Raw genomic sequence first — 24,045 nt, 5'->3', positions numbered from 1 at the left:
GTAGTCTGCTACCACCTGTATGATCTTACTTTGAAATGAAGCTCTCGCTCGCCACCTAACAAAAAGTGTTCCTCCATGACATCATGGAAGCCATCAGTGTAAAGAAGAAGCAACCACTTTTGGAGATGTACAAAACTTTATTATTGAAGAGGAAGGTGTTGAGTCAGTTCTGTGGCTGCTAGCCAACATGCCAGTGAGATGGTTTCTTCTTTCCATTTTTATTCATTTTGCAAATTTTAGGTTGTGGATGTGACTTCTATCTCTGAAATGTGATTGTGTGTTAAGTGTGCAGTTGATCTGCTTTGCTTTGAATGAGTTTTGAACATGCTCTGTCCCCTTTCTCCCACGCTTTTTAGTGCTACCGTGGCGGCATTTTTCATTTGCAACAATCGTTTGCATTGGAAATTCACTTTCAGGTGTCAGATATTTTGGAACCTATAAATCAATACTGAAATAAGGCCATGTTGATTTTTTTGGGGAAGGACAAAGGCTCTTGATTGCCTTGTTGGCTGCATTTTATTGCATATTCTCATTTAGTACAGATCAAACATAACAGCAATTTAGCTAATTGATGCATGGAAGGCAAAATGAGGTCTGAAACACACCGTATAAGACTTTTTTTTTTTTGCTCAATCCAACAAGAACTTGAAGAAAAAAAATGAATATTTTACATGCATCGCAAATTAATATAATCTTCTGATCTCTTACCTAAAACGTCTTGCAGGCGCTCCTGAAATCAACAATTCACATGCAAGGGCTTCACAAATGGCCAAATAAATGGCGGTGCTCAATCTGAATAATGACAATGAAAATCCAAATGATTTTTAATTTTGCATTTTTGCTAATGTCTCTCAACTAGCTAACACCATCAAACCACTATTCTACTTACACAATGACGTGTGCTAATCATATTTATCATCATTGATGTTTACTTTTTGGAAAGTACGATTGGACAGAACATTTAACAAAAGGACATTTTTTTTAATGTGTGAGGAAACCAGATTACCAGGTACGAATGTGAGTGTGAATGTTAGTTTGTCTATAAATGCCCTGCAATCGGCTGGTAACCAGTCCGAGGTGGAACCCGCGTCTCGGCCAAAGTCATCTGAGAATCCAGCATACATGACGCTGCTGGTCAGGAAATGAAATGAATGGATAGTTAAATTGTGTTTTTTTTTTATTTTTCTTCGGTCACCAAACGTGTTTTGTTTTCATTTGTCCAACTCTATCTTAGCTGTAAACTACTTTCTGGTTCCTGTTTATGACAAATCGGACCTCTTTACTTCTGGGAAAGGGGCATAGCATAAAAAGTTAGAAAAGTGAACAAAAAGTGAAACTATCTAATTCCTCGAATCCTCCTCTAACTTTTTGTTAAATCTGTAATCTGTCCTGAAAGCTATTGTGTTCCTTCTAGCTACAACATGTACACGTGGGGTGTTGAGTGGAGGAGTTTGATTCAAAGAAAAATGCACAGATTGGAAGAAATTTGTAACACATCAAATTGTGGACAAATTTGCAATATGAATTCATCCTGATGCGCTGTACATGTACCAAAACTCGGCTTTATGCAATTTGCGCAATTGTTGTTTTTACAAAACAAACAGCAGAGGACCAAAATATTTTATTTCATACTTTGATGCTTGAGTGGATATGCCTCCCTCCTTAAAGTTCTCAACCACTTTCCTTGAAGCTTTAACGCAAAAAAAAAAAAATATTTCAATTAATGCAATCATTATTCATGCAATGTATTAAAGCACATGTATCAAACTTACATTTTATGCAGCCCAACAAGTCAAATGATGTGCGTCAAAATAACATTGAGAAATTGAAAGCACTTTTTTGGTAGCAACCCCCGTGCTTTTTAAAATAAATTGAAAAGTAGTAGAACAAACAATTTTGGACTGGCTTCTGATTTCTATAGTAATCTATCATTTTGTTGTGTAAATGTGATAAATTAAGGTTATAATGGCCATCCAAGGGGAGTCATAACTACCATGTGGCCCAAAAAAACAAACATGAGTTTGACACCTCGGTATTAAAGCATTACTTGCTCCATGACAGTAAATCTCAGACAAAGACAGAGTCCAAGGGCATATTACCGGCATTCATTCAATACTAAATCAACGAATCAAAATTATGAGCAACATTGGCTTCTGGTTCACGTGACCATTTTGGCATCTTTGCCAAGCAGGGCCACGGTGGGCGGAGCTACTTTAGTCCGGGCCAACCTCTCTCCCCACAGGAGGCCTCGCCAGTGAAGGACAGGGGCGAGGGAGCATAGAGGTCCGAGTCTGTGTCGGATTCGCCTTCCGCTAGGAACGGCCGCACCTTAGCACAGAGTGGAGGTGGGGCTCCGGCTTCAGTCCCTGCTGTGGACCCTCCTCCGCCGCCACCGCAGCCTGGAAAGAGAGACACCCCGAAAAAGTCCTCCTTGGCCTGAGAGATGCTGAAGCCACTGAAGGAGCGCTCCAGCTCCTCGTGGTCCACAGACGGAATGGAGAGGGACGTGTCGCTCCCAGCATTGGTGGCGTCCTGCGGACGACGCCTCTGCCTCCGGTGACGTCTCCTGCTCAGGGAGCCGCTCTCTTGGCTCGAACGGTCATGGAGCGGAGCGGGCGGAGGGGGAAGGCGGAACAGTCGGGGGGAATCGCCGCCGCAGACGGGCGAAGGGGTATTGGCCACGCTGCTGTTCCAAGCCGGCTGGCTGACGGGATGCTGCAGCTGATGCTGCCACGAGGTAGAAGGCCGACTGTGACTACCGGGGAGGGAATCCACGGATCCCGACACATGTGCATCCAATAAAGGGTCTTTCTGCTCTAAAGACCCGTCAGTGCACAAGATGTCCTTCATGTCCTTCGTCTCCTTGACCATCTCCTCCTTCTCCTTGTTGTCCACTGGGCTGTGGTAAGGCGGCGCTGGATATAGTTCTTTGGCGTTAAAAAAGGCCTCTGTCTCAGAGCGAGGGATGCCCATGCGTTGAATATACACATGGACCAGAAAATCCAGCTTTCTGTCCATGCAAACCACCTGCAGGCACAAGAAAAGCACACAAAACCAAGACAGATTAGTGGAAACACTCTTAAAGAAGTGTTGTGCATCGATGCATCCTACCAGAGCTGCTGCCCTCACCTGTTTCTCAACTTTGACCAAACGTCCCATCATGCTCGAGTCGTCCGCGGCTTCCGCCTCACCTTTTGAACCTTTCCCCACTATTTGGTCAACTCTAGCGTTAGAAAATGTCAGATCTGAGGTTACACGTACAGTACAGTTATGTAACATAAAGTAAGGTAAAAGGTCATTTGTGGATTTTCTAGTCTTTTAGGACTCCAATGAGAGCATAAAGTATCGCTATCTAACGTCTAATATACCAATTCAGAGAGTTCCCCCAAACTTGGAAATACATCATTTTTATTGGACAGGGACGATATCTGTCAAAAATGCAAGTTACCGTGTCCAAAGTTAAAAAAAAAAAAAAAGCATTATGACTGGATCTTTGCTGGAGTTTGTAAACTGAAAATTCCACAAAGACTACCCTTGAAAAAGACTAAGCGTGACTTACTTTTACATGGTTTAATGTTGTCATGCTAACACTGAATAAATGGATCAAAATGACAGTGGAACCTCTAAATTCAGATTCCCCTATCATCGCACAATTCGTAATTTTGCTCATTTTGAAATTCAAACAACTGAACTTACTGCAAAGGAGGGAAGTAGGAAGTGGCGCTAAGCTAAAGCAACATTAAGTGACATCGTTAAACAAGAATAGTACAAATGTACATTGCAACATTTGGTTGCATTTCCTCTTCACGTTACTCTTTACTCTACTTATGAGCAGACTCACCTTACAAGCAGCAACCGTGCAACCCACCATGTCCTCAAAAAGTGAGTAAACAACGCATATTTTAGGTTGTTTATAAACATAGACGTAAGTAGATGCATCGACTAGTCAGTTCAATCCCTCATGGTGGCAATTTTAACGTGGCACGAATATAAAAAAAATAATAAAATGTTCTAAACAAGAAGTTGAACAGCAATGCAGACTTTTGAGGTTCCACTGTATGTGAAAATGAAGTGAACATGTCCAAAAGACAAATGTATTGATCTGAGATGTGCATACATGCATAACAAACAGTGCAAGGTTCACCAATCACGATTGTATAGTGCTGAGTGGAAGAATAGCGTCCTAGCCCAAAATGCAACAGCAAGCAGTTCCCTCAAGAATTTTGTATGATACCGTACAAAAAGATAAAGTCGACATTGAATCAAGAAAATGACTATTCTCTTGAAACAGGAGTAGCCAACGGAGCCAAGCCCAAAAACAAAATAAGCTGAACATACTCAGCTAATGCTACACTAATTGCAAAGCATTTTTAGCATGAAAAAAATTACAAAACAATTGACAATTTGAAAGCAGCAATTCCTGCAATTTACCTGTTCTGTGTCCCAAAGCCCCAAAATAATTAATTTGGATTATTACAAACAATAAATTAAAAAAAAAAACTGAATCTTAGTTGCAGATTTTTTATAAGCATTAAAAATATTTTTCACCCAACCCCAAAAGCAATTAATCCAAAATTTTTGTGCTCTGCTTTTTGTCCACTGTCATACAAAATAAATGTGGGAACACGCTCCTGCATACTTATTTGTGGTTCCATGCATAACATTTCATCCTGATGGTGGGGCGCTTTTTCGATCTGTCTCTCCAGTTTGACACCAAACAAAGGACCCCCATCTGAGTGAGGCCACAGTCACATGACTCGACATTGCTTTGATCTTTGTACATACTCATCTTAGGTGTGGCTTGAACTCACAAGGGGGTCTTTAGGTCAAAATAGTACGATAATTTAACATCTAATGTAGCTGCTTCAACATTGAGGACAAAGCTTGCAAAATGATCACTCTGTATGTAAAAGTCTATTGACCTAACCTAGGACCTTCAGTGGACTTCTTATGGCGAGGTGTTGATGGGGGAGGGGCCCCGACAATCATATCTATCCTGGCAAGGCACACAGAGACGAGATGAGCGCAGTCCAGAAATGAAGCATTCTGGGAAATCTTGATTTTCAATATATTCCGTACACAAAAGACATACAGTGAGTCAGGTAAGGAAGTCTGCATGAAAGTGCAACGCTGACGTTTGGCGGAATCCCCGCATCTCCAAAACTAGATGTTCAGCCATTCACATTATATCATCAAAGAGGCCAAAATATTTTCAAAGCTAAAGATTGGTCAGTAAATTGTAATAAATAAATAAATAAATAAATAAATAAATAAATAAATAAATAAATAAATAAATAAAATAAATAAAATAAATAAAATAAATAAATTAAATAAAATTAAATCAAATAAATAACAGACTCATGTGTGGACTGTCCAATACTACCAATTTGTGAAAAAATATTATATTGATCAAAAATGGTCATTGCGGTTTCTGCCCGACAGACGGCCGGTATGTGTTTTCCTGTTGGAATATACTGAATGTACTGTTCATGGAAGATCTCTCGTGGACACAAACACAACATCTTGTGCGGGAAATCTGGCACTGCAAACAACAACATGTTGCAATTTGAGAGTAAAATGAGTGAATTGTACGTTTTACAATGTCACTGATGTAAACAGCTGGATACATCACATGTCTGATAAATGAAACAAGGCAAAATGGTTTATGCGTACATGTGTGTATACCGCAAACATGGCCTGTATCAAATAACACTCGTCATCATTTCACAAGGATGTTCAAGGGTCTACATTTCATACTCTACGTAGCATAACCCGAGTGATGCCAATGTGCATTCTTCATGGAGACTTTGTGAGGATTATCAGCTTTGCCCTGGACAGTGAATGTGTGCTTGCCTGGATTGCAGGTTCTTGATGCGGGTCAGCATGTCCAAGTGACCTGCAGAGTACTGCTCGATCACATCCATGACATCATACGGTCTTAGGCTCTCTTTGAATCTTCTCTTGGACACCAGAAATGTCATGATGCTGAAGGGAAGACACGTGTGTCATCATTTAACGTTGCATTTGACTTCAACATAATTTAATTTTTCTTTTTCTTTGTGTAAAGAGATTAAATTAATGACTCTACAGCCAAAAACATACTGCAGCTTTGTTCAGTCCGTATTTTGTGTGGCATAAATTTGAATATGAATACACCCATTCACCCATATTTTCTATTTTCTCCCCCGGATGAAAACAGATTAATAAGAACACCTTGAATATTTTGAAACTCACATAGCAGAGGAGAATTGAATGTGAGCTCTTACCATATTGCTCGAATTGCAACCCTTAACCCTGGCGGCAATTCTTGAGCGAGAAACTCACAGTGACAACTCTTGTCATCGCCAATGTCCTCTCCTGGAAAGCTCGCTTCTACGGGACAAAGAGAAGAACACTTTCAAAAAAGATGACTGTGGCCCGCCCACAACCTGCATCAAGAGAAGAAGCAAAGCAAAGCGGTTGCTTTTGTCTTGGACATAAAACTCAATTTTAAGGAATCAATAGCCCATTTGTGAGTAACATTTGTTGGCTGTGTGTCACAGAACAAAATCAGAGCAGAATCAAAGAATAATTAAATGATTAAATTCAGCTAAATTTTTATGCATTTGGCGGCAGTCAGACAAAGGTCTCAGGACTTGACCGCTGTTGACAAGTGTTAGTGAGGAAAGTGAGAACTCTTCATGCAAAATGGTGACTCGGGCAATTTGGAGTCAATTTTCCTTTAATCTTGACACCACTTCACTTGAACCCACTGTTAACTTACCAAGCGACTCCCACTATCGATAGCAATTGGTTTACTTAAATTTAGCTGGTGGCTCAAAATCATCTCAGCGGTGAAAGACAAGTATAAAAGGGGTTCATGTCAAGTGAAGAAAATCTCAGCAGATTTCAGCATGCATGTTTTCCAAATAGATGAAGCTTCTCTTGGCGACTATTCCCCCCCATATAAGCCAACCAAAAATATCCCCAATGTCTTACTTATTAAACCATCAATTGCTGCAAGGAGAGAGAAAGGAAAGACATGGAAAACAATTCATTATGGATTCGAGTGAGAACGTCAAGAACAGACAAATGTGACAAACTTTGGACTGGAACTTCCTGGCCAACAAGATGCATGTATGAGACGACAATGATTAGTTTGAATGATTCTATTTCAACTAATATAAATGAAAAATATTTCATTAATTGAAAAAGGAATGGACACATACTGTATGTTCACACTCTATTAATACTTTGTTGAAAAGATTTTACTCTATACAGTATTTATTCTTTTGGGTAGAGGTCTACCTGGTTTCCCAACAAAGTTTCCAATTTAATTTATGTCTGGGTCTTTCTTTCTCTTGTGAAACCATTCAGATGTAGGTGATTTTGAAAGTACTGTATCGTGTAGCGGTAATTAGAGCGATAGGCTAACGCCAGCCTCCTAAAATAATCCAACAAAAATGTGTGTGATGTGTTTTTTCTAATGAGAAAAATAGCACTCTCTAATATTTTAGTTGGTAAAAAACATAGAGTAATGACACATCAAAATATATAGACTGTAAAGAATAAAACCTCAAACATTGTTCGCTTCAATTTAATTGGCATTGTGCTGCAACTTCTGGTATGCCCATTGTCGCCACCAGGGTGCAGCATTGCGCAGCCATACAGCTATACATAAAACTGAAGTTGAAGTTCTTCGCAAAGGCAAGAATATTGTTATATTACACTAGTCAACAGAAAAATTTAATCGGAGATGGCTTAATGTGCCCCTAAATGTATTAGTGATTCTGATTTTCCTTTTTTGAAGCACATGAGGTTTTTCAGACATTTTCTTTCCTTCGAGCGACAAAAGCTTGAAGAATATTGATTTTACATGTGGCATTTCAGAAAAAAAGTTCTACCTCTTGGATTTAATCTACCTTTTAAGATTTAATTCATAAATATTGACGGCATTCCATCTGGGAAGTCCAGCCTTGTTCACCAATTTTAAATGGATAAATTTTTTCCCAGAAAAGATATACTTGTTTTTCCTGAATTCCACCACAAGGAAGGAACCTGCTCAGTTGACAGTACAGCAAAGTGAACTCGACGTCAGACAGCTAACAAAGTATCAAATAAAGCTGCGTTCACGGGTTTGGATGATTTTGTTCATGCTTGACCAAAACCGCCCTATCGGAGGAATGGCACCAGAGTTTGTTTTAAAAATGTGACCAATGCAAACATAGGAAAAAACAAATGAGATAATCTCCACTCATAACTTCCCCAAAATTGGCCTTCATTAATACAGTCTTGTTTTTTCTTCATTTGTCATTGAGATGAGTCCTTCAGATGAGTTTTTGCTCTGATGCCTTGTCAGCTGTAAGGCTTTATAACATTAACCCTAAAACACTGAGAAATTCAAGGCATCTAAATACTGAATGAACATGTACAGATGCTTTACCCTCTGAGTTTTGTCGTGAAGGGCTGCCTCTGAGCTTGAAAGAATGCTTGGTCCCTCGGTTCTTGTCAGTAAAGCTCCAGCTCTTCGTGACCCTGCCGGGGCTCATCTCAGCACCGTCTTCTGGCCCAGGTGACTGGTCTTTCCCTTTGGCCAATGGAGCCTTGGAAGGACTGGGGAACATCTTGTCCTTCAGACTCGCCTTCCGACTAAAAGGACCAAGGTCACAAAATGATGAGTCTTTGTGAAAATAATTGCATGGCATGTTTCTGCTTTGTAAGAATTTGTGAAATAAACAATTCATGTCTCTTTATCTTCTTGCTTGTTTGAATATAAATATTATCACACTCATGTGACGCTTACCTCAAGAGAACCTACAGCAGTGGAAGCCATGTCCATATAGGAACATAGTACGGCATTCAGCAGGTCAGGCAAAGAGCAGGAAGCTACAAGCAAGCATGCATGGGAAGCAAAGTGACATCTCAAAAGGATGAGCTGTGGTGACTCAATGTGCAAAAGGACGACACAAATCATGCAACAAAGAAATAAATGATCATACTCAATATCCCTTGTGAAAGGAAGACAAACAGAATCAGTCAGAAGATAGTAAAAGTATTTATTAAAAAAAAAAAAAGGCAGCAAGCAAATAAAAAGCTTCAGTTACAAAAACATTTCAAGTGAATACTAAATTAGCATTAGCTATGGTATAGTAAAAACCAAACGTGTGTGTATATATATATATATATATATATATATATATATATATTTATTTATATATATATAAAACTCTAAAGATGCAAATAAATCTGCCACTTGTGGCAATGAATACGTTTCCACTGCCCCACGGAACGCTGTAAGGACAGGGGAAGACACCAATAATACAAGTCGCGCTGTTTCAAACAATACTATAAGACTCTTCAATAATTAATGTATTTAATTTAGAAAGGAATCACATCCTATTTTTTTTTTTTTTTTTTTATCTACCGCAGCACTATTTGCTGGATCTAGAAACTGGTAAAAAAAAAAAAATGTCTTGAAACGTAACGTGCTGTAGTTCCACATCACACAAACGCAACCTCACATCTACAAGATAAATAAATAAATGAAGTAATAAGTTGTGTTGAAGACGGGATTGGAACTGAGGTGCGGGAGGTGACACACAGACTTGCAGTGCAGTGGGTAATATCTGTGTAATAACTATACCTAAAAGATCTCGGACAGCAACCACAAAGTCTGGCTTTGTGTGCATTCTCATTACTGGAGCCGTAGAGGAGACAAAAAAAAAGCAGTGGATACAGTGCTATGAACAGCAGTATGTGCTAAACTGTGTTTGTAAAGACACTTTATTGTAATTATCATATTTCCGCGAGTGGCAACACACCAAATTCAAATTTTCACTATTTTAGTGTTAATCACACTTTCATTCCTGCAGTCACAATAAAGTGTTGAAGCTATGTCAACAAACATGTTTCCTTGGTCAGTGTGGGTGGGAAAAAAAAACAAGCAAAGCATTAAAAAGTGTTTTTAAAAAACACTTTTTCCTATCGTGATTGAATGCTTCAGTGTGAAAAATCAGCTTATTGGTGGAATGCATAAGGAAGCATCCCTGAGCATCGCATATGCAAATGCAGCATGGCCGTTCTTGAAGGAGACATTCAGAACCAACAGCCACACCCATGGCCGCCAAACAGACTCACACACACACACACTCGCGCGCACACACACACTCCCCAAGAAGAGTGGCTCAGCAGCAGCTAAAAGCAGAGTTGAAGAGAAGCCAAAAGGAAGAAGAAACTGAATCCATCAGATTACGGACCTGGGAGAGGTTTCGGTTTGGGACTCCTTCCTGTGAGCAGAATGGGCACATTTCTCAAAAAGTACTCAAATACAGATGACGATTGTAGGCGTTCTCTAGAACTAGCAGATCATTTTGTCAATGTCTTCTAAGCAGGTTGTTTTAAAAAAATCAGGTTAAACGTAACAATTAAAAATGAATGATAGTAGACAGGGCAATTTTGGGATATTGACATGCATTCCAATTCGTAAGTGGATGAAAGCATTACAGTGTAATGATGATTTCAAATTTTAGCTTTTTAAATGTAAAAAAAAAAATGCTGTAAAGATCACACAAAATCAAAACCATTCTCATTTTCACGAACTACAAAACTGCAACTGCACCTGAACGACCTTCCTTTTAGATTCCTTAGCAGGTCCAGTTGATTCAAAGGCGGAATTAATCTGTGAGAGAGAACGACAGAATTTCTGTAAAAAAAAATGCGAGTTTCCCTGCTGACCAAAGGTTGATTTGCGCCTGCGGGTGCTAATTCCATCCAGTCTGGCAGTTGACTTTAGCGCTGCTCATCACCTTTCCACCTTCATTTACAACTTGGATGAAAAAGTGAATTTCCTTTTCCTGAATTAAATTTGGGCTGTGACAGTCACTAAGGCAGCTTTGTGTTGACAGTGAGCAGTGCAAAGTTTTGAACTTGAGTGCTGCTATTAGCGGTGAAGGGATCAAAGTAAGGTTGAGGTTGCACAGTACGGTTAAAAAGTAGGTTTCGGGTTTCCATGAATTAGGGTTTCAAACTAGGGTTAAGGTGTCAAACGTAGGCTTTCAAACTAGAGTTAGTGTTTAGAAGTAGGGTGTCAAACGAGAGCTAGGTTTTTGAAGTGGGGTTTTAAACCACTGTTAGGATTTAGAAGTAGGATTTCAAACTGGAGACAGTGTTTCACTAGGGTTAGGATTTGGAAATAGGGTGTAAAACAAGGCTTCGGTTTTAGAAATAGGATGTCAAACTAGGGTTAGCGTTTCAAACTAGGGCTATGGCTGAGGAAGGTGTTAAACAAGGGTTTGGGTTTAGAAGTAGTGTTAGAAACTAGGGTTAGGTTCTAGAGGTAGGGTTTCAAACTAGGGTAAAGGTGTGGCAGTGGGATTTTTTTTAACTAGGGTTAACTGTTTCAATCGAGCATTAGGGTTTCCATTCGGGCTGCAGCTATCACAGTTTTTTTAATTCAGATATCCAACTGAATTTCTCAATTGAATAATCAGATATTTATGTAAAAAAATAATAAATACGGATGACAAAAAAAACCACACATTTCAACTTAATAATTCACAGCCAACTAGTTTTTTTTTTAACATTAACGTTTTTTACTTAAATTTAACCAGTTCACTATTTTCTTGCCCCTAGTTTTCGTCTTTGGAGCGACGTAAGCCTGGTTTCTTAAAAACTGAGCAATTAAAATGGCAAAACAGAGTCATTTTGGTTTATTACAGGAGTCTACGGGGGACATCAGTCCCATCCGCAGCTTAGTTTTGTGGAAAACTCGTAATTCATAGTTGGGTTTCTGACACACTTTTGTTTGTACTTATACAAGAGAACATTTGATTAAATGCAAGCCTACCTGTACATTGGGGTTACTACAGTCTGCTCATAAAAATCCCAAGTGGATAGCAGATCCGTGCGGGAAAGGTTGGTTGCATAAAACCTCCATGCAGCCTGTAAGAGGAAGATGTGGCACAACATTTTCGTGCTTATCTGACAAAGACAATCGAGCCAAGTAGTTTAAACGGGTACCTGGATGAGGCTGGCTGCAGGATTGCGTCTCTTTTCAAAATGTTTCTGCCTGTGTTGCTCTTGGACTTTGAGGGCAAATCCAGAACCAAGGATGCCCTACACAGGATCACAGTCACAGCATATCAAGGGCATTTTCTGTTACAAGTTTGGTAACAGGAAATATTCTAGACTTTGGACCCGATAAAACAAGGTCTAAATTGCGGCATAAGGGTGTAACACGTATTTCAGAGGATTTTATCCAGGCATAGGCAGAGAGATTCTGCGTTCCAACGCTACTACATATGTAGTGGATGTGTAATTTTGATTTAATTTTTATTTTAATGTTTTCATATTGAATTCATAAATGCTGCACGAGCAGGCTCGAGCCCTCAGAATCATCGTAGAAATTAATTCATGGAAGCATTCTAATCATTTTCATCATTTTATTATCTTCTGACGGTGGTCTTCAAGGCAACTTAAGTGGAGAGCTTCTTCCAATTCCTTATAAACACTGCAATGCTTTAATATGTGGCCTGAAGGGTGTGACGGGAGCCGATTGGCTGGAAATCAAGTTGGCTGTGTTCACTCCCACAACGGCGCATATACACATTTCTAACTGCACTTGTCTACAAAAATACCAACAGAACAAAATGAGACTGCACTTTGGTGCTTTTTAAACAGATCCTTAGCACAGGCAAAATCACTAATCCAGCAAAAGTAAAGAAAATGTAGATTTAGTTTCACAGGCACAACCTCCTGTCAGCGGAGTGCTGACATTGCATTACTGTGTTTTTTTTTTTTTCACACAGGGTACAATGAACCTATTTAACTGCTGACGCTGACGTCTCTGAAACAGAGGTAAAAAGCTGAGCCTGTAATAACGAGTAACAAATACATCCGCAGTCGGCATTATAACACCTCAGGGGAGGTCTGTGAATGTGAAGGGGACAAAGAACTTGTGAATATGGATTGTCTTTGCGGGATCACGTACACTTGAATGTGCCATTTAACCGCAACAAAATTGTTTAGAAAATTAAGACGTCGCTAATATGTGCATTGTATCATGACATGTATTATTTCAGCTATGATTTAAGAGCTTTTGCGATAATATGTTGAAATAAAACCCGACATCAACATCAACGCTGCCAAGAATATAGGGCTAATTTACAATCTAGGGATGAATAAATGTGAAGTACAGAGAGTATGAACAAGGTACAAACTACTGGTGACATTGATGTTCAGGAGAGTCAGATAAGACTTTGGTCAGTAAACATCTCATTACAGCCGCCCATGGACAGATTGAAATTAATGTCAACCTGCATCACAATGATGGTAATAGAAAGTATAGCAAAGGAACGGAATCGCTCATGATCCAACGCATACAACATCATGGGCCCTAATTTCATGTGCAATGCAAGTCGAGCACAAAGCACGGTTGAACTCTCTGCATGGGTGGAGTTTTTATATCTTTTGGTATTTTTGGAGATGCTTGCAGATAGAAATGGGGGTTTGCGCCGTTGTGGGAGTAAACACAGCCTAACTTTGGTCATTTGAAATAATGTTCTGTTGTTGAATAAAGCAATGGAAATTTAAAAAATGCTTTTATCTGATTCCTACAATGGTAGAAAAAAATAATTGACGGATTAATCAATTATTAAAATAATTGTTAGTAACAGCCCTAATTGTCTGTTTTTAATGCAAACCATTTTTTTTTCGAGCCTGCCAACAACTAAATGTGAGAAATCAATCTGACATCATTCAATTGATGACATATGCACGAGCAGCGCGCTACTTACTGCAGGAAGTGCAAAGAAGGCAACGCCAATCATACTGAAGGTGGCTGCCAGCAAGCGCCCATTCCAAGTTTTGGGAACCTTATCTCCATAGCCAATGGTGGTAAGAGTTATCTGTGGAAAGAGATGAAAAATGCATAGCTTTAATAAAATATGGCGTAAGACGCGGACGTGAATGAGAAAATGGGTTTGATCACTTCAATGACTGAGAAGTATGGAGAACTCCTACCAGTCCCCACCAAAGGGCATCAGCATAGGTCTCAAACTCTTTGTTGGACTCCTTCTCCACCGAGTAGACCAGGAACGAAGCCAAGATGAGACAGAGGAATCCAATGTACCACGCTGTGATGAGCTCCTGCACACACAACCAAAGTAAGAAGGCAACAATTCAAATCAATGTTTTTTTTTCTACAGCACTTGAAAACAACCAGTGCTGCATAAAAAGTGCTGTATATGGGGTAAAAATCAATTATACAGGAACAAACTCACGACACCAGTAGGGATGTAACGATGATGATAATAATAATAACAGGGATACTCATAATCAATACTAAGAAGTGTGATTTGTGTGTGTGGAAAAAACACATAATAATAATAATAATAATAATAATAATAATAATAATAATAATAATAATATAATAAATATTCTAATATAATAATACAAATATTTTAATATACTACTAATAATAATAATAACAATAACAAAAACAAAAACAATAACAATAACAATAATAATAATAATAATAATGTAATAAATATTCTAATATAATAATACAAATATTTTAATATACCACTACTAATAATAATAACAATAACAATAACAAAAACAATAATAATAATAATAATAATAATAATGTAATAAAATGTTTTTATATAATAATACAAATATTTTAATATAATTATAACAATATTTTAATATAATGATAAAAATATTATATGGGGGGTTGAGTGGTAGTAAAAGGTTGGACTCTCTGAAATACTGCTGTTACTTTCATGAAGAAGCAACTATAATTGATGTTGTGAGAGTGACTGTAGTCAAATTACTTGACTGGAATTATTTATTTAGTTTTTTCAAATTTGCACATTTTGGCGTAACGTGTTACCAGCACCACTGCTTACGATGGATAGTTCATGAGTAAAAAAACGTTTGAAATCCAAACCAGCATGTACATCCATTCATCCAGCATCTGCGCCCACCTTGCTGTGAGCGTACACGACGGATCCAAGCAGCTTCCAAGTGCCCCCGCGCCGGTCCATGCGCAGCATGCGAAGGATCTGTAAGAACCTCAGACTCCTGATGGCCGACGTGGCAAAAACATTTCCTTGAGATCCGGCCGCCAGCACAGACACAGAGGCAACCAGCACCATCATGTCTGACGAGATTCAACGCATTTAACACTGTCGTCCGAAAACACACTGACAGCGAATTTATGAAAATTATGACGTAATTTTTTCTCACCTATGACACAAAAAGGCTTCCTGGCAAATTTGAGCCTCCCTCTCCATCCTCTGTATCGACAGCAGCAGCCAGCAGCCCATATCCTCACAATGTACTCCACGCCAAACACCACGATGGTCACGATTTCCTGTTGGAGCAGAAAGAAAAGATTGGCGTTAACGCTTTGGGGCTGAAGGCGCGCACAATTAAGTTAAAATGCGTTAAATGCTGCAAATGAATACCCACCAGGATGTACAAGGCACTCTCTGAGCTATTTTTGAACTCTTTAATGGTGGCAAAAACTGAGAGAATGAGACAGGAAAAGACCAGGACGAAGCTAGGAAGAGACATGAAAGAGCACAAGAAAAGAAGGCCGTGAGTATGTAATAGTCATACCAGAGTGAAGAAATACTATTTGTTTACAAGGAAAGGACACTTGTCAAGATTTCGCTCTTCAATGACATGCAACGTTGAAGAAAAAATGCCCGCCACGAAGACTGATGCCGAGGAAAATGAATGAATCGTGTCTGGGTGGTGCACTCGTTTACAGAGACTGGGCAAGTGTCTCATTAAGGATGACTAATGATAGCAGAAGTGAATTAGCGAGAAAGGAAGGAGGTTTTAGATGGAAAAAAAAGAAAATAAGATACAACAAACTTTTGGTTTAAGCAATCTCGATTAGGATTTTACGCCACATCTACTACTGTAGGTTAACGTTATCAATAAAAATCAATCAGTTAAATGAACGTGAGAGAAGCACATTATGGATTTGGAGTCACTAAAGTAATTGGAAAATCATTTCAGCAAACGCCCCTTCCGTCCCCAAATGACTTCCAGCTACCATTTCATTGGATTATAAGAGAGGGAGATGCGTCTGGACAAATCCTCAGGGGACCTCCTATAGAAAAGATCTGCGGGAAAGAATCGAATGCTTAGCTAATGGAGAACGCTTGGTGAAATTTGAAACTGGGACCAATGCGGCAAATGAAACAGAATCTGGCATGATCGACATTCCTTACAGTAAAGAAAAATCATGGCACACTCAAAAAACAAGAATCAACACAACAATAAGGCGTCGCCTGGACACTGTGAGAAGTAATTCTCACGCATTAATAGAAATGACCTCATGATCAAATTCATTGTTTTATTTTTGTTTTTTTTCTAATATATATATATTTTTTTTTTTCTTTTTTTTGGGGGGGGGGGGTAAATGTATGAATTTTATCGCAAAGTCTTACATTGGACTCTGGTGCAGATTCCCTCCAAATTATATTCATAAATAAAGTAACTGTATTTCCTGAATGGTAATTGTCCATCTTTCCAAGACATTTTCATCAATTCTATGCTTCCAACTTTGCGGGAACAGTTCGGCGAAGGCCTTTTTGAGAGAGAATATCCTCGTGGGGAAAATCCCAGCTACAATGGAGGTCTATGTCGGTGAAGTTGAACGTTTCCCATAAATGTCATCCTTTTGTCACATTTACTGGTCGCAACAAAATGCTGCCCTAAATGTTGCAGTAATTGTTTCAAGATAAGCGTGATCGGCAGGAAATTTAAAAAAAACTGACAACATTCTGAAAGATAAATCAGTCCATTATTATGAGCGAGCCGATCAAGATGTCTTCTTGTTTGGTATACCTTTCTCGAAAGGTTGTCAAGGGAACTAGACAACACTTGTACCGTAGCATTTGTTGGAGTTCTTAACACAATGGCATAGCAGCTGCTGGCCCACTGCTCTCTATTGATTGGTCAGTGATGAATCATCAAATCCGTACTACTACGGGAAGAGAATAGGGAGAAAATGCGTAACTGGTTTGACATCACAGTGTCAGGTAGCTGATGCAGACACATCCAGCTGGGAAGCAACAAAGATCAAGGTTCCCAAACAGCAGTGCCGAAAGAAACTGAAATTATGAAGCCATTTGTTTTAAAGCTTACTCATTTCATTTTCTTTTGAGGTGTTTTTCTTGTGGTGATTTGCAAAAGTAGAGTGATTGTGCATTTTCTGCACACACTTGGTTGTTTTCGTCAAGTTACAGTGAAGTCATCCTCCGTAATGAACGTGTGTGTTTTTAGCATCTCATACATCATTGATGGCCGCTGTAGTCAAAGCTTGCTGGGTCGAAGACAGCTCTTACAATGTGTGAAGGAAGCTTTTGTTCTGCCTTGTCATCGAATATTTTTTTTAGGATTTTTATTGAAATTGTAATTTGTTGCAATGAGTGTAGAAATGTCTTCACCTTCTCTCTAATTTATCACATGTGTCACATGTGTGCACGGTATTACTTCTAGCAGCATTTGCACAATTACACACATGAACACTTCTCGCTGCAGGCTGAAAAGCCTAACTGCATTATGACCATTAAGTAAATCTAGTTATCCATCAGCCCTTCTACTACCGGGACTTTTATCTCTGGGAATGTCAATGAACAGGAAACATTTCATGACAAATTTCACCATCAGTACTACTGGTGAGGATATTTTCTTCCAGAAGCAGCCAAACAATTAGCTTTCATTTTCTCCGTATTAAAGGCAACCTCCAAACCAGCTTGGAAAAGTTTCATTAAAGTAGCAAAACAAACATTTGTGTGACCCAGGAGCGTGGTGGCCATCGGGAATTTCGGGAAAATGTCAGGATTTTCCAGAATGGCCGTGCATATTTATTTTTCCCCAAATTAGGACAAATTCTGACTTATATGACTTATGTTCAACTTTCTGTTTAACCAGTACTGTAAATACAGAATAACAGCGGTTATGTCATATCAGTTGATAGGAATAGCGATCTCTGGATGCTCTCAATTTGGAGCAATTGCAGGACTAAATTTTGCAATAATGGTTGGCAAGGACATTATCTCATTTCAACACCTGAGTGCATCCGTTTGACCTGAATTCAAGAGTCGCATTCCATAGCAGTCATCCTCATCGAAGGCTGGTCATTTTCAACTCGATATTTTTTGGGGGGGGATGCGGCAATACAGATTAATTTAGAAAGTAGAAAAATGTGAATATTGATCAATCAAGCTGACTATCTGTTGCTGCAAGCGGGAACGTGCACATTTCTTGCTGAAGTGCAGATCCAGTACTCAGCGTTACGTTGCCTCCCAGACATCCTCTTCAAAGCTAAATATAGACTGCGACAAACTCAAGATGGGGGAAATCGGTAAATTGCTGTGGGGTTGGTGGGCAGGTTTGTCAGGCCCATTTGAAGAATGCAAATACAGGTCACAGTGTAACTGTATGTTCAAATGTGCTGTTGTGCACACAAGAACATTAAACAGTTAATTGATGAGCCCATTTGACGTGAGTTGCTAAAATAATTTCAACTCCAATGTCATTTCACAACTAATTTTATGATGCCGGTGATATTGTTTATTATTACTCCATTAATGCTTTGTGCAAATATAGGCCACTAATACACAAAGTACACCTCCCACAATCAATAAGTTGAGATAAAAAGATGCTGGTCTATTCGTTGAAAAACTGAAATAAGAGAATGAAAGCTGCTACTGGCGGTGTGTGCGCAGAAAAGGTCAAAGCTGGACAAACTTTGTATCAGGCATCTTTGCAAATAGCATCTGTTTGCTTCCAAGGGTTTTCAGCACACAAGCTCAGCAAAAAAAAAAAGTTAAAACCGACCCTGTCCTGAGTGCCCTTGATTTCCTTCCGGTGCAGGCAACCAACTCCTCACTGCTGAAGAGGTCTCTCTACTTTGGAAAAAGGACAGAATTAAGCTCAGAAATGATCTGGCCTCACTGTCAGAGCTCCATTATAGATGCCAACACTCAGAACGGAGAAGTGTAAACTAGCTATATGATGTGGGATTTCACACTCTTATTGAAAAACAGCTTCTTTCGTCATGAGAGATCGAAAGGTTGAACCTCAGACAACCACCTCGACAAGAATAGCCTATCAGAGAGAGGAGGCGTGACCCGGGAGTCCTGTCAATCATGTGCCATGAACACGTGGGCACACGCTGCAGCCTCACGGGACACCCGGCAGCCTTGGTGTCTTGGCCCGATTATTTATTGAAGAAGAAGGAATTGGGCATCTCTCCAGACCAAATACGGGTAACAACACAATACTCCATCATGAATAAGTCATGCTAGCAATGTAGCAGCTGTGGCTAAGCACGGCGTGTTTACTATACACGTTCTTACAGTCACACGTGTTCCTGTTCACGTTCACTCCGAGGTGAAGTGAGGCGACGAGAGGCGTGCATCTCTCCTCAAAAGAAGATTTGATATCATTTTGCATATAATAATACTGTAACGTTGTATAATAAATCAGGCCAATTTGTCCATCAGCGAACGCTTTTATTATTAAGCCAAAAACGGCTGCTGTTGCCCGCAACCACGCCGATCAGAGAGAGAGCAACACAACGACAACAACATAACGTTCACTCCCCTGCTGCCTTCACAGCCTCCACAGAAAAGAGGAAAACACAGAACCCTTGAACTATTTACAAAGTCGCTACAATACGATTCAAGGATGTAACAAATTCAAAGTGAAACGATTCTGTTCGATTCAGTTGGATTATGATTGGATTTGACCAAGTACAGTGGCAGATTTTCTCGTGTTTATTAAAATGCAACAGGAAAAAGCTCTCCAAAGGTCTAATTATTAGTGTTGCCTAAAGGAAGCTTCAAATCAGCTTCTTGAACCAGTTGTAGTATTTTTGGACTCCAGTAGATGGCACTCTTTGTTCAACATTGGGCTGAAATTACACTGACTTGCCATTTCGTTTAAACCAACAGCGCCATGTACAGGACTCAAAAATAACAAAACTGGTTCATGAAGCAAATTTGAAGCTTTATTTTACCATCACTACTAATTATCTCAGTGAATAAAATTCAAAGAAACAACGTCAACCCCAAAAAACTCGACTTATATCTGTTGTACATCTCTCATAAAAGACAATTCGAAAGGAATCTCGACACATGGGGTGCGATATGATTTAAGGATGCAATGATTTTAAAATGCACAATCCAAACCACTTTTCCGATTCAAATCATTTTTCGTTACACTCCTATTCCCCTTTTAATTATGAGACGTGACGACTATGGATCCCACGGAAAATATTTTGGGATTTCTTCTGCAGATTGAATCCAAATGTATTTATTTATTTTTTTTGCATTCCTCCTTGCATCGTACTCATCCACGACACAAGAAAGGCCATCTGAGGGCTGTGATTCCCCAAATTGCAAAGAATGGAGTTTTAGTTTGCGCTTAAGGTATTACAGTAATATTTCAACAATCCAGACATTTTGTGTGTGCGTGAGTGTGTGTCTGTCTGCATTTTCCCATGAAAGCTCAGTCTTACGACTCCTTCCAAGGCAGTCAATTTGCCATGCTCTGTAAATATTTCAGTAGTTGGGCCAATTTGACTGCCAACAACCCAAGCGTGTATTTTCACTTTCACAGTAACTGACTCACAGCCAGACTGTGAGCATTTCACAATTATTATGCTACCTATAGGATATAATCCAGTCCAGTGCGTAACACTAGTCAGGTTACACGCTGGGCTGCTAGCACTTGTGTTGTTTGGACGCCTAAACGTATCAGGTTACTGCTGAAAAAAAGAAGGAAGTTGTAGCTAAACATGAGAACGGCGTTTGTAGTTGTGATTTTGCTGCACAGTTTGGTTTGCTGAAATCTGCCATCTCTATGACTGCAATAATAAGAGTGATATATATTTTTAAAATGACAGTTTTCTCACCACCCAAATATGTTTAACAACGAAGATAGTGAAGAAATCATGCCTCCATGGAAGAAGAACCCGTGAGCTAGCTACCAACTAGATAACATGCACAAGAAAGACGCACAAGAAAGAAAAGTCTGAGCCAGTCCTCCATCGGCCACAGTATGCTCGTGATAGAATTAGCGAGGCTTTGTGGTCAAATGTTTCCATGTAAATCACTTTCACTTGCTTGTATAAACCACGGATACCGATAGCCCAAAATGGCCACCACAATCCAACGCGGTTCAAAAAGCATTCAGTCCTTTATGCAAAAAGGCTAAGATACTGCACAGTGATATGCTAATGAAAATGCAGTATTATTTTTTTTCATAAAAAAAAATAAAAAAATCAATCAATTATGTTCATAATGTGTAATGTGTTTATTTCTAACTACATACCACATTTATTTTATTATTATTATTATTATTAGCTACAACAAACATTTCCCTTGCCAAAATCAAATGAAAATGATTTTAAAAGAAACTAAAAATAACTGAAACTGCATTTTATGTTGACAAAACTAAGCAAAACTATACCGGCCGTTCAGGAAAATATGCAAATTTTCCCGAAATTCCCGATGGCCACCACAGCCCTGGTTGTGATGCATCTTACCTTAGAAGTGATATCATGCCCTGCGCTTATTGCAATTCAAATCCTGTGGACAGTTATACAATACCTGTAAATGATTTGTGGACAGGTAGTTGTTTTTCAAATAATATTTTGTTGAATTCTTCCTACACAATACAACTTACGAAATAAGAATAAAAAAATCTCACATTGACTAAACAAAAACTTTTTTTTTTTTTTAAAAACAACTAAAACCAATTACAAGTACTTTACACTGGCACTACAACAGTGAAAGTGCATTCTCATTCATTTCAATGGAAAACTTTACTTCAGTTTGCAAATGTTCCAGTTTTAAAATGGAGTGACAGACGATTTAAATTAGTCGACCAAGGTTGCTCAGTGCAAAGAAAATATCCAAGGGTGATGAGACGCGACTTCCCCTAAACTGTAAATGATTATTGCAACCACACTCTGTTGGACAACTGTCAAAAAACATTGTGGGAATTGTAGCTTGTATTCTTTAGTTACCAACACACATTTAATAATAGGTTACTGTACATCAGTGACTGGCAACTATTGTGCCGTGGCACATTAGGAGAGCATGAGCAAATAGGTTTTGCTCCAAACTGGTCATAAAGTAAACGTCATTGGACGGAGGCCATATTTTTTTATGACTCATGCTGCAAAACGGATGCATAAAAAACGGGGCATGTCAGTTTGACCCCAGCTTCCAGTTTCAAGTAGGCTCTTGTTTTGTGCTGAAGCTGCTGTCCACTCCACAGTGCTGAAATCTGAAGTCAGAATTACTTGATTCCAAACAAACATGAGAAGACCATGCAGCTATGCCTTGATGGATTGATACAAATCCAAAGTTGCTTGCTATCATGCAGCAAAAACAGAAGTGGCAAACATACTCAAACTCTGCTCTTAAGTAAAATCCAAGTATCCTGGTCTTAAAAACACTGATACAAGTACAAGTTCTGATTCGACTCCCAGGGAGAATCAAAAAGTGCAGACTCTGATATGTCCTGTGGGACAATAGTAAAAAGTAAAATTATTTTTCACGGTCAATTCTATACAATTATACAATATCCCTTTTGAGAACTTGTCACAATTGGGGGGGGGGGGCGTCCGAGGATACAAAGCATGCAGTCTTATTACTCACGTTCTCAAAAAAAAAATCAAAGGACAGGACTGTTCCCAGAGCGTTTCTAACCATCCATCCTTTATCTGTACCGTTTATTCTCACAAGGGTCGCGGGATAGCTTTGCTTACCATCGAAAAATAGACCTTACCTGTACAGTATGTTTTAAGTATTTATATATTTGTTTGTTTGTATGGAACATTTTCCGGGGGTCACAAAAATGTCGGGGGCGGGGTGGGGGTGGTGGTGCTCTGTGAAGCAGCACAAACCTCTACCCTTACCCCCGAAACTCACACACGCACGCACACTCTACGGTTGGTGCATTACTTCTATTAATTTGTCTGATTGCTCCAAAATCTATCAGTCCCCCTTACCGACATGTGTCAGGGGCAGCTTCCCCACTTGTAGATGTGATGTATATTCAATATCTAGTATTTTTTGTTGTTTGTTGATATGTGTCATCCGGGAAATAACCGTCACCCTCATAATGCAACCTAATGATAAAAAATGATGATACATGGTGAAGTGATGCCAACTTGCTGTTGAGTAAAATCAACACCACGTGAACTTTTTACCGCAAAGAGCGTCATCAGTAAACAATGAATAATAACCCATCCTTCCTTTCAAATGGCCCAGAAAAAGCAGTCTGCTAGTGCCCCCCTCCCAACGTAAAAGGCCAAGAAAAAGCATCACTCACACATAAGCGTGGTAGATGAACGCCCATCCCCGCGGTCTTTCCAGCGCATTGTAGAGGAAATTCTGCAGTTTGCGGTAACTGGCGTTCTTCTTGGGGTGTATGGCTCTCCCCCCGACGGAGATGCTGCCTCTGGGTCTGCACAGGATGCCGCTGCCCCGCTTGGAGCTGCTCTCCACGCCCGCGATGAGCAGCGCCCCGTCCCGGCTCGATTCGGGACCCCCCGGTTCCAAACCCACGAAGCCGACTTTGTGCTTCCTCTCGCCGGCTTGAGTTGGAAAAACGCCGCCATTGAGGGATTTCTGCACCATCCTAAAACCGGGGCGACTCAAGCGAGGAGTGGTCCGTGGCGTCGGAATGCATCGCCGTGGCTGAGTGAGGAGCGTGTGTATCGGAGGGTGTGTGCGTGCGCGCGCGAGCGCGTGTGCGCGCAGTGCTGCGGCCAATGCGGTCCACGCAGGAGAGCCAAATGGAATTTGTCTCACCAAGCTGTAGATTGACTTTCACCTCGTTTTCTTCCACTTCCGCCTGCCTGGCAGACAACGCTCAGGAAAAATCACAATGAGTTTCCGTTAGTTTGCCAGCTCATCAATTAGCTCTGCCTGAGTAATCAATGTTGCCTTTTAGGCGAATGAATGTGTCTTGTTTCTTCCAGTTTAATAAGAATTTGTAACAACAAATAGCAGTGCACAAATG

The 24,045-nt window shown here is 39.7% G+C and overlaps 1 protein-coding gene across 6 annotated transcripts; it reads right to left on the bottom strand.

The window, feature by feature from the left end:
* Window positions 1–170: 170 nt before the first annotated feature.
* Window positions 171–23,829, bottom strand: kcnq2a (potassium voltage-gated channel, KQT-like subfamily, member 2a). 6 transcript variants are annotated; one of them, XM_088290933.1, is made up of 18 exons: window positions 23,353–23,829; window positions 15,454–15,544; window positions 15,229–15,355; window positions 14,967–15,142; window positions 13,999–14,124; window positions 13,773–13,883; window positions 11,998–12,093; window positions 11,825–11,919; window positions 10,598–10,657; window positions 10,236–10,265; window positions 9,623–9,676; window positions 8,423–8,628; window positions 6,979–6,996; window positions 6,267–6,372; window positions 5,854–5,985; window positions 4,928–4,996; window positions 3,130–3,223; window positions 171–3,027 (listed from the first exon to the last, which is right to left on the bottom strand). In XM_088290933.1, the coding sequence occupies exons 1-18, from the start codon at window positions 23,658–23,660 to the stop codon at window positions 2,209–2,211; spliced, it is 2,718 nt and encodes a 905-aa protein (XP_088147059.1). In that variant the 5' UTR covers window positions 23,661–23,829; the 3' UTR covers window positions 171–2,208. The 6 variants fall into 6 exon arrangements, with proteins under 6 accessions (XP_088147059.1, XP_088147063.1, XP_088147060.1 ...); XM_088290937.1 differs by lacking the exon at window positions 4,928–4,996; XM_088290934.1 differs by lacking the exon at window positions 6,979–6,996.
* Between the last annotated feature and the right edge of the window lie 216 nt (window positions 23,830–24,045).

Source organism: Idiotropiscis lumnitzeri, chromosome 3, assembly GCF_059441095.1.
Source record: "Idiotropiscis lumnitzeri isolate Australia: NSW breed Sydney's pygmy pipehorse chromosome 3, RoL_Ilum_1.0, whole genome shotgun sequence".
Taxonomy (NCBI): Eukaryota; Metazoa; Chordata; class Actinopteri; order Syngnathiformes; family Syngnathidae; genus Idiotropiscis; species Idiotropiscis lumnitzeri.
Note: the sequence above shows the minus strand (reverse complement) of the source record. Positions and strands in the feature narration are given on the sequence as shown.

What these genes read in the sequence shown, in the direction of transcription:
- kcnq2a (XM_088290933.1), bottom strand. Translation starts at nt 23,660, where the DNA reads ATGGTGCAGAAATCCCTCAATGGCGGCGTTTTTCCAACTCAAGCCGGC. An exon ending in CTGCAGCCAGCCTCATCCAG is followed by an intron (nt 11,920 to 11,997) that starts GTACCCGTTTAA and finishes TTCCTCTTACAG; the next exon opens with GCTGCATGGAGGTTTTATGC. An exon ending in TGCTGTCCGAGATCTTTTAG is followed by an intron (nt 8,629 to 9,622) that starts GTATAGTTATTA and finishes TGGTCCTTTTAG; the next exon opens with TCGGAAGGCGAGTCTGAAGG.